General features: G+C 47.5%; 1 protein-coding gene across 2 annotated transcripts; it reads left to right on the plus strand.

The window, feature by feature from the left end:
• The first annotated feature begins 942 nt into the window (after positions 1 to 942).
• Positions 943 to 10,542, plus strand: FOXM1 (forkhead box M1). 2 transcript variants are annotated; one of them, XM_030041522.2, is made up of 9 exons: positions 943 to 1,148; positions 2,111 to 2,706; positions 3,798 to 3,946; positions 4,166 to 4,381; positions 4,783 to 4,911; positions 5,503 to 5,547; positions 6,508 to 6,586; positions 7,029 to 7,210; positions 8,346 to 10,542. In XM_030041522.2, exons 2-9 carry the CDS (start codon positions 2,157 to 2,159, stop codon positions 9,396 to 9,398), a joined length of 2,403 nt encoding a protein of 800 aa, XP_029897382.1. In that variant the 5' UTR covers positions 943 to 1,148; positions 2,111 to 2,156; the 3' UTR covers positions 9,399 to 10,542. The 2 variants fall into 2 exon arrangements, with proteins under 2 accessions (XP_029897382.1, XP_040974164.1); XM_041118230.1 differs by lacking the exon at positions 5,503 to 5,547.

Raw genomic sequence — 10,542 nt, forward strand, 5'->3', positions numbered from 1 at the left:
AAATGCGTAAGCCCGCAACAGCCTGACTGCTTCCCGAAAGCCCAGCCTCCTCGGGGGGGTCCTGCGAGCCCCCCCCCCCCCCCCGTGTGCCGTAACACCCCTTCGACGGTGAAACTCCGCGGCTCTTCACGAGGGCTCGCCCGGGCCCAGCGACCGGCGCCAACGGCTGCCTGCCCGGCGGCCGGTGCCCGGGCACACGGCGGGGCTCCCGGCCCGAGGGGCCGCGGCGGAGGGGAAGCGGAGGGGAAGCGGAGGGGAAGCGGAGGGGAAGCGGAGGGGAAGCGGAGGGGAAGCGGAGGGGAAGCGGGGCCCGCGCCTCAGCCCCCGGCGGAGCAAAGGCCCCGAGGAGGGGCCGCGCCACCACCGGGCGCGGGCGGCCTGCCGGCACATCCTTATCCCCCGCCGCCGCCGCCGATTGGCCCGATCCGCCCCGCCCTTGCCACACCTCATTGGGCCAGGCCGGCACGTGATGCCAACGAGTCGCCGGGCGCCAAATTCAAACCGGGAAACGACCTCCGCTGCGAGCGGCGGCGGCGGAGCCCGGAAGCGCCCGGCGTTGCCGCCTCCCTCCGTACCCCCCGCCCGGGGAGGTGGTGAGTCGCGACCCGCGCCCGGCACCCCCGTCCCCGCCGCAGCCTCTCGCTCCCCGCTGTGTCCCCGCGGGGGCTGGAGGCGGGGGGGGGCCGCGACCCCGCCAGACCCGCGCTCGGAGCGTCGGGCGCCTGGGAGAGGGAAACGCCTAGGCCCGGGCCGGGGCGGGGGGGGCCTGGGGGAGCAGAGCGACTTACCGGCGATCTGGGCGGGGCTGGGGCGGGTGAAGAGGGAGCGGGGAGTTCATTAGCGCTCCCCCCGTACCCCTCACGCCACCCCCCGGGGCCGTGCGAACGCGGGGTTGCTCCTGGGCCTTCGCTGGTGGCAGCAGCTCGTAGGCCTTCTTGGGAAGGGGCTCGGTCCTGCAGGGAACGCAGCCTTCTGGAGACCGGCTGAAGGTTGCTCTTCTGCCGTTGCCTTGCGGGGGTCTCTCCGGAAAGGAACGGAGCGGAGCGCAAAGGGCCGTCCGTGTGTGCGCCTGGGTGCTGCAGCCCCTGGGTAACGCAGGGCATCAACTCCGTTTATTGCCTGCCGGACCCTTTCCCGCTTGTATCTATGTAGGTGATCCCTGCTGAGAATTTTCTTGTTTACTAGCTGGCCCAGTCAAATCTACCAATGCGAAAGGCCTCTTTTTTTGTTGTTGTTATTTGTTTCTATTCTGCCTGCCATCCCTAATGATAAACAATAAGTACAATTTGTGTATTCTTGTGCTGGTATAGTTTGCTGCAAGAGGCAGCCTCCACCTAATTCTTGAATGGCATGGCATTTATAAGCGGTGTTCTCTGAAGGGACGCACTGTATCTTACCCTGAAAGCAGTATCTCTAAATTTTACCTCCTCTGGTTTATAATCTAAATTGCCTGTTGTCCAAAAGTTTAACATTTAAATTGTATGCTGCCCAACGATGGATTTATCCGGTTCTTGACAAATTTACAGAAGGAATGACTAAAGCATTTATGTTACATTTATTTTAATGCACCTAACTTCTGCTGCATTTACTGTGTGCCTTTGCAGTGTTTGGGACAATCTCTGTTTCCCAGATCCTAAACCATCTCTTAAATGCCCTTTTCTCTCTTTCTATCTGCTGGTTACAGCAATGAGATATAAGAACAAGGACTGCTCTTTCTATGTTCTAGCTTTTCTTTCCTCCAGCTTGCTGGCTGATGCTGGCCAAGTCACTTTACAGCTAAGTCTTAGTCTCCCTTTGTGTAAAGCACATGTACATACTTTCCTCATTATTATGTACTCCGTGGCTCCCAACTTGTGATGCAAATTACCTACTCTGCAAATATTTCTCCTGTCCTGCTTACACAAGGTGTGCATAAAGGAGGTACAGTACTATTTTCCAATGGCCTTGTCAACCTTATTAAATGCTTTCATTTTTTATTTTCCTTCCTTGTTTCTAGCTTTGTAGCAATTGCTGAGAATGTGTGCTCTGTGGGAGGCCTGTGGTGATATGCTGCTCCTTTCCTAGCTGTTCCTGCCATCTGCACTCTTATGTTGTATCTTTTGTTTTGCAGGATTTGTTCCTCTCCTTTCAATGGAGAGTGACTGTATAGATCAATAATGAGGACCAGCCCTCGCAGGCCCTTAATTCTCAAAAGACGGAAACTGACCCTCCCACAGAAGGATGCATCCAGTACTTCAACAAGAGATGAGAACAGTGGACAGGATGGAAAGACTCCTAAGCAGGAGCACAGCCAGGAGGACCAACACAACAGCCAACCCAGAGACAAAATGGACTGTGGCCTGCAGAAATTCCCAGCAGGAATAAAGATAATTGACCATCCCACCATGCCCAACACACAAGTGGTGGCCATCCCTACGAATGCTGATATCCAGAGCATCATAGAGGCACTGACAGCAAAAGGAAAAGAATGTGGCAACAATGGGCCCAACAAGTTCATTCTCATTAGCAGTGGGGGCACGTCCCGTTCAGCAGGTCCAACACCATCACAGCATCTCCCATCAGAGAAGAAACGCTGTGCGGCAACCAAGGCTGCAGATAGTCAAGAGAGAGAGAAGAATGTTACACAGACACCTGGTCTTGCAGGGGGGACAACGCTCTGGCATTCAGGAACTGATTCTGCGGTTGGACAGGAACAGGAGAGCAACAGTATGTAATCTTTTTTTTTTTTTTGTCCTGACAGATAGACAAAGAGATGTGGACCAATGAGTGCAGTGCTTGGATCTCAGTATGCATTAATGAAAAATATTTTGTTAATTGCAAAAGAGCTATGGATTTGATTCTAATAATCTACATAGCTATGCATATGCAGTGAAATCTGAAGGATCTTAGTGGATACATTTTTGCTGGAAGAGATGGCATATAAAGGTGTATAGCAAAGCAAAATTTTAGTGCTGGGGAAAAAAGAAGGGCTGGCTTGAGGAAATCAAGTCTAGAAGAACAAAAGTTTCATTTAGCAAAAGGGTTATGGCTGAATTCAGGACTAACACAGAGTACCCTAGTCAGTGACAAACCGTAAGGTCCTAGAGCTTTGAAAAAGAGATGATTCCCATCCTTTAATAAGTAAGTGGCAAGTCTGTTTTCTCCTTGGCTGTGTCATGAAACTGCTGAATAAATGTTAGAAGTTACTTTGAAACACTGCTCAGATCAAATTTGTATTTGCAACTTAAAATAGCTATGTAGCTCTTGGGCTGTAGTAAATCTTATCCCACAGTATAGTACTGTCTGACAGAACCCACAGACAGCTGCAATAGCTGCATTGCTACAGTCAACCTCACCAGAAGCAACAAAACTGTGTTAGTTTTCATTGCTGCAGTTCAAAAACCTGGAGACATCTGAGCTTCTGACTGGGGTCTTATGCTAGGTCTTTCAGTTGGAGTTTGTCACCACCTTCCTTGGCCTCTGCTTACTAGATTCATCCTCTGGCTAAAAATACTTGAATTCTTGAAGTACTGGATCAACATTGTCCTGTTTTGGTTGAGAGCAATAGTCTGGTTTGAATGTTTGTTTTTAAGGCTGCAATTTTTTTCAGAAATTGGGCAGATTCACATGAAATCAGGAATTCAAGGTTGAATTCCTTCCACAAGAAAAGTTAGCATTGCAACACCATCTTGTCCCTATCTTGAGACAGGGATACCTCTTTCAGAACCGTGACTAGTTCCTTCCTTTTGGCACTTGAGATGAAGGGGGGAGAGGGTTACGTGTGAGTAAGCAGAGCTATGGGCTTGTTATCCCAACAGGCAGTGGCGAGACAATGAGCTCTGTGTTGGACAATAGTCTAACTAACATCCAGTGGCTGGGGAAGATGAGATCTGATGGGCTAAGTCCCTGTTCTGTGAAGAAAGACATGGAGAAAGAAAACCAGATGCCTCTGCAGGAAAGAATTAAGGTAAGTAGGAGAAGATGACAGAGCATGTGCTAAAACTTTTGAAAGGGAAGTAATCCATGTGGATCAGAAGACCTGCAAGAATTAGGCCTCACCATCTCTAAGTAACCCGAGTTTGGCCCTTACTGATTTCAATAGCAGAACTTGGAGGATCCAGGGATGTTCCATGGCCCTTCTTGTCAACTTTGTGAGCACTCACACATCATTCCTTCTGTCTCTCAGACTGAAGAAGATTCTGCTGCTGCTGCTATTCCTACCGCTGCCGCCGCCTCCTCATGGCAGGATTCAGTATCAGAACGACCTCCTTACTCCTACATGGCTATGATCCAGTTTGCCATCAACAGCACTGAGAAGAAGCGTATGACTCTGAAGGACATCTACACCTGGATTGAAGATCATTTCCCGTATTTTAAACACGTGGCTAAGCCAGGTTGGAAGGTAACGAGCAGGCTCTCAAGTTGCTGTGGGCCACAGGCTGACATTATAAGCCTGCTGGATAAAAATGAAAAGTTGTTCCCCAGCCTGCAGAGCAACATGGACATTAATTTAAACACCACACCCCAAATACCTTCTCATTCCAGATGTTCCCTGTTCCACTTCTTGTATCCCTTTTCTCATTTCCCTTAGGCAAGATGATGGGATGTTTGATCACTGGAGTAAGAATAGAGGTCTCGGGTAAACTGATGGGTTGGCTGGGTATGCAGTGAAAATAAAGGTACATGTTGTCTGCACTTTGGAATGTAACCCCTCTGCCAGGGCAGTCATGTCTGAGTTAGGCCTTGCTGTGCTGGTAATAAAACTACTGCTTTTCAACCTCCCCCTCACTCCTTTCTCCCCAGAACTCCATTCGGCACAACCTGTCCCTTCATGATATGTTTGTCCGTGAGACCTCTGCTAATGGTAAAATCTCATTCTGGACTATTCACCCTGATGCAAACCGTTGCCTAACTTTGGACCAGGTATTTAAGGTGAGTGCCTTATGCAAAGAAAATGGGACAGGCTGTACAGTTCTTAAATGCCACACTAGCCAGGTGCACCTTATTTTAACAGGAAAGTTAAGCTGCTTTGACATCAACCTTTTGTAGAAGCTGGATTCAGTCACTTCTCTTGACAAATAGTCAAGCTCTGTATTTGAAAGAAAAGGTGCTGTGGCTGTGCATATGAACTGGAGCTTCTGTGGGATGTGTTTATTCTTCAGGTGGTGTGCCAAATGTAATAGTGAGCTTGTTCAACTTCTTTCTACGGGCCTGATTCAAATTCCTAGCAAGCAGCTCTCCACTGAAATCAACCAGGAGTTCCTATGCTGTTTGATTAGACAGTCATAGGATGGAATTGCCCTATCCCAGCTAGGTATTTTTGGCAGTGTACCATTTTGTGGCAGAAACAGAGCTTGTGAGTCTGGTATAGGTGTGTTTAGATTCTTCTGTGTTTTCTGCAGTGGGTGGGCAGATTGACTCTTGTTTGCTCAGATTATACAAGTTTAAAACATCCCATTTGTTGCCCCTTTGGTTGATAACTTCATCTTATTTTTCTTCCTCTCAATGCCTTGCTGCCACCAGCCGCTGGACTTGGGGTCACCAACATCGCCTGAGCACTCTGAATCAGTAAGACTTACCCTCTGGCTCGGGGCTTGGGCTTCCATTCTCCTCTTGCCAGTCACTGAAGGAAAGGAGAAGAGGCCTGGGGAGGGGGACTGTGTCACTGCTGCACCTAGTCATACAGCTCCATGCACACCCTTTTTGGGGAAAGGAGTCAAGCCAAAGGTTAATTGTCTTCAGATGATACACTCTCTCTACAGCTGTAGAGCTGTACAGCTTTGAGTAACTAGAAGTCTAGTGCTGAAGTAGGCTGCGATGGGCACCAACAGGCTTCAGAGGACAAGCCCAGACAGAGATTTCTGGCAAACTGCTCATCTCCATGGCAGCAGTCCCAGTCTGTTCTGGGGCTTAGATCCAGAGAGAATAGGATCTCTGCGTGCTCCTTTTTCATTTTGGAACCCAGCTGCATTGTGAATCTCAGAAGGATGAACCTGTTTGCTGTCTCTCTTGCATTCAGCAGTTTTAACAATGACAGATTTGCAAGCAGCCAATCAAACACTTTTCTGTCACAGCTACAGCCCTGGCCGCCTTTCCATCTGCTTAGACTTGCGATTCCTCTGTTGCCTCTGCTGTTCTACTTGAACACCTCCCTGGTCTATGGTTTGTATAGAGATCCAATATACAATAAAGCTATCCTATTCACCTTTCCTCAGGCACTGAGGACACCGAAACCAGGTCACTTCTGCAGTAGAGTCCGCAGCCGGAGCAGCTCTGTCATGCCATCTCTTTTTCTACACAGCTTTTGGTTGGCAGCTGGCTTTGAGATGGCATGGCTGCAAAACAACAAGTGGCACAGAGATAGAGCTGGCATGAGTGCTGGGTGCTAACAGCTGCTCTCTCTGTATTAGCGCAGCACAGGCTTCTGGATTCACAGTTCTGAATGAGGCGACGGAATAAAAATGGATTCTTCTCTTTAAATCTCTGTCTTTTCTCCTTCTCCTCTTTCTTATTTCACAATGACTGCAGCACCAAAAGAAACATCTTCCAGATCCCCAGAAGAACACGGGAAGCAATGGCAGCAGCAAAACTGAACCCCAGAATGCACGTGAGTGTCTACATCAGCCTAGGCCAAAAAGAATCAGTCCCATATATCTGGGGCACTCTCCCAATTCCCTTAGGAATAAAAGTGGAAATTGTTATCCAGGTTTGCCAGCTTTTAGGCTTCCTACTGTCACGTTTAGAGCTGAGGCAGTATTGCTGTGTCTGAGAGGATGAGATGGTGAGATGGAGGGGATTAGGTACTCAAATGGAGTGAGAGCAGAACTTGCCCCAGCTGCAGGGCTAGGATCTGTATGAAGGACTATTGCTCATCAGGCCTTCTGGCTTGGGATTTGTAGCCTCAAAATTAGCAGAGAAGGCAGGTGAGCCTATCTCTGATCAGATGTTTACTTTGGGGTATTTAGAAGGACTTCCTGTTAGATGCCTGGGTTTCAAGAGGCAGTAGAGGAAGAGCAAGAGGCTAGCAAATCCATTCTTTTCCCTTCCAGGCCGAAAGATGAAGCCTTTGCTTCCTCGCATCAACTCCTACCTGGTTCCAATCCAGTTTCCTTTGAGTCAGCCTCTTGTCTTGCAGCCTTCTATGAAGGTTCCTCTCTCCACGGCACAAGGAGGATCCCTCAACAGCTCAGAGACTTTCCGGAGCAATAAGCGTGTGCGCATTGCTCCAAAGGTTGGTTTCTTGTTTTCCGAGGTTTTTTTCCTTTGGCTCTCTTTTTTTTTTTGGGTTGGGGAGTTGGTTCGTTGGTTTGTTTTTGTTTTGGTTTTTTTTGCTATAGCTCTTGCCTTCTACGGACCCTGTTCTTCATATGGTTCCTTTGTGCATCTTTGCTAAGTGCTCTGACACTCTAAGCTCATATTAAGGAACTAGCCAGTGACAATCCTTGCTGTCTTCTTCTGTCTCCAGGGTGACTACTACCTGCTAGTTGACTTGCTATAAGGATGTTACTATAATTCATTAGAGGAGGGGGCTCTATGGAGTAGTCAAGAAAACTTTTCCCTACTGTTTGTGTGTGAAGAAATAAGAATGGGAGAAGTGGCTTTGTTCTGCCTCTAAAACATTCAGATTTTTGATAGCTCTGAAGAGACACATAACACAGCAAACTTCTGAAAGAGCATTTATTTGCATGTAGTCTCTTCCCAGAGGTTTTCAGTACCTGCTGTTTGCTAATTCTGTGGAGTTTCCAGTTATTCTGGGCTCAAGCAAAACAGCTATTAAACAGGTCTTTCTCGTGGCATCTCACTGACTTGGATGCTTAGATGTTGCAAAGCTTTAACTTCTTCCATCCTGTCTAACCATAATCCTGTTTTCCTTTGTGTGCCTGCTGCTCTATGTTCTATCCTGCTATGATTTATCTTTCCCCCATGCTCTTTTTCTTTCTATAACCTCAATTTTTTTCTTTTCTTTTTCCTTGGTTTCTGGGAAAGCTGTCCTCATTCATTTTCTTATTTCACATGTAGATAGTGTGAGAAGTAATCAAAGGGGTTACACTTTTCCAGAAATATTCAGCTCTCCTTCTGCCTGTACTCCTAGAAGTTCCTTATAGCAGAAGTGCTCTGAAGGACATGACTTCTAGTCACTTAGCTAAAATCCTTCCCATGTGGTCTCTGGGCTTCTTTGTATCAACCTCACACAGAGATCAATCTCTAGCTGTTGTTACAATTACTATTTTCTGAAGAGCCTTCTCTTGGCTGTTTTGCTGTCCTTAAGTGCCAGCCTTTCTTTTCTTCCTTCCACTATCATTTGGATTTGGGGTGGGTTAGATATCCTTGCTTACTGACTGCATATTGCTTGTGTTTCTTTGTAGACGTCACTCTCTACAGAAGAGTCATCCTCTTTACCCATGGCTGCTGTTAAGGAGGAGAGTCAATGTGATGAAGGTTTATTTTCCCCAACCCATTCCCTAAAGGAGAGCAGCTCTCTGCCTGGTGAGGAATCAGCTTCTTTCCCTGAGAGTGTCTGTATAAAGGAGGAAGAAGGCTCTCAACTGGATGACTGGCTGTCCCCATTTGCCTCAACCCTAATGGTAAAGGAGGAGCCAGGCTTGTTCCAACCTGTCTCATCCACAAAGGAGAAGAAACAATTCACCACACTGAAGTCTCCACCTAAGGGTGCTTCTGACACGCTAGTTATAAAGAGGCGGGAGAGGCGGGAAATGGGCAGATCCAGAAGGAAACAACGCCTAGCACTGCCTCGCTCAGAAGAGCCTGTCCTTGTTTTGCCAGAAAGCAACGGCTTTGACCCTTTCCGGTTAGGGGCAGACCGTCCCTTCCTCCAGGAAGGCCAGCCTCTTGAGAATGTATCACAGCTCAGCTGCTCGCAGGGGGAAGAGGGGCCCTTTAAAACACCCGTCAAGGACATGTTCAGCAAATTGCCTGTTTCTTCTACTCCCAGCAAGGTCTCAGCAACGACTACCCCCCCACTAGGGGCCCTTGACCCCTGGAAGTCTGCATCGTTAGCCAAGGGAAGTCACGAGCTGGACTTCAGTCCAGTGAGAACCCTTCAGTTGCCATTCACACCCTTCCAGGAGAACCAGGACTTGCTGGGTTTTAACAGCACACCCTTTAAAAATCCCCTTTTTGAGTCCCCTCGGGAACTGCTCAATACAGAATCCAGTGACATGGTGCATGCCCCCCTCACAAGCTCTCCAGCTTTTATTCATGAGTCTACTAAGCAATCATCTGTTGAACTGCCAGCCTCTGGCTTTACTGAAAACCGATCACTCATGGAGGGCCTTATCCTGGACACCATGAATGACAGTCTGAGCAAAATCCTTCTAGATATCAGCTTTCCTGGTCTTGAGGATGAAAACTTAGGAACGGACATTAGTTGGTCTCAGCTGATACCTGAACTGAAGTAAACTGGCCTGAGGACTGAATTTGGCTTGTTGTGATATTACAGAAAGCACTCTACTCTTCTGAGATCTGTTCACGTAGTCTAAGGAGACTGTCTACTTTTGACTAATTCCCACATCTATGGAAACAGAGGGCATTATTGACTCCTGCTAAGCTGGGAGGAAGGCCCATTGGCTGCTATGAGCTCCCTTTATAAGCTGCAATAGACTTTCTGTGGCACAAGATGATAGAACCTTTCTAACCTTGTGCTAGAGACGAGAGTCTCTGGAGAGAGGTTATCAAGAAAACATCTAGGTAGGCCTTGAATGGCATTTGCTACTCAAGGTGTCAGAGGAAATGGATGCACTCCTCAGTTATGTACAAGAGGAAAGAGCCTAGGAACCTCCTCCTAGCTCTGTCCTTACTTCCCTTTACTTTGTTCTCCTATTACTTAGTATATTCTGTGTAGTTTTAATGGCTGTAAATACTGTACATTCCTTAAATTAGCTCTTAATAATAATAATAATAATTTTATTCTTGTAGGGTTATGGGAATATTTGGGCTGGTAAAGGGTTTGGCTTAGTGTTGTCCATAAGTTCCACATCTCCTGTATTCTTCTACCCTAGGTGGGAGCCCAAAATACTTTTCTTTCCTTCTTTGACTTCAGAAACACATTGGTCTAGGCTGTTCTGAAGGTTGCTGGGGCAAACATCTGAAAAATCACCTCTGTGTGACTCAAGTCAAACTGAAATAGGTTATCTGGATTGCAGCATAAAATCTTGGTTTGGCTTCCTTTTCCCAGGCTGAAATGGAGATCAAGCTGTATAGCTCTTCTGCTTCCGCAGTCCTATTATTTTGTACCTAGAGGACTAGATAGAGTCACTATTGCAGTAAGATGGACTTCTATTGAATGGTTAAAGCTGCCTTCATTACAAACATCAGTTGAAAATGTAAAAAAGAACCTATAAAGCGAATGCTGATATTTCCACTGAAAAGTGACCTCTGGAAACACAAGGTATGTTTCTCTTGGTGCAATAGGACAACTCATCCCAGTTGTATAGAACTCCTGTCAAAAGAGGAAATTGCCATGGAAAAGACCTGATCCTTCTGCTAACGGACAAATGGTGGCGCACGTATCTACATACTCAATAAAGCTTCTGTGGGAACACA

The sequence above is a fragment of the Aquila chrysaetos genome, chromosome 17 (genome assembly GCF_900496995.4).
Source record: "Aquila chrysaetos chrysaetos chromosome 17, bAquChr1.4, whole genome shotgun sequence".
Classification (NCBI taxonomy): domain Eukaryota; kingdom Metazoa; phylum Chordata; class Aves; order Accipitriformes; family Accipitridae; genus Aquila; species Aquila chrysaetos.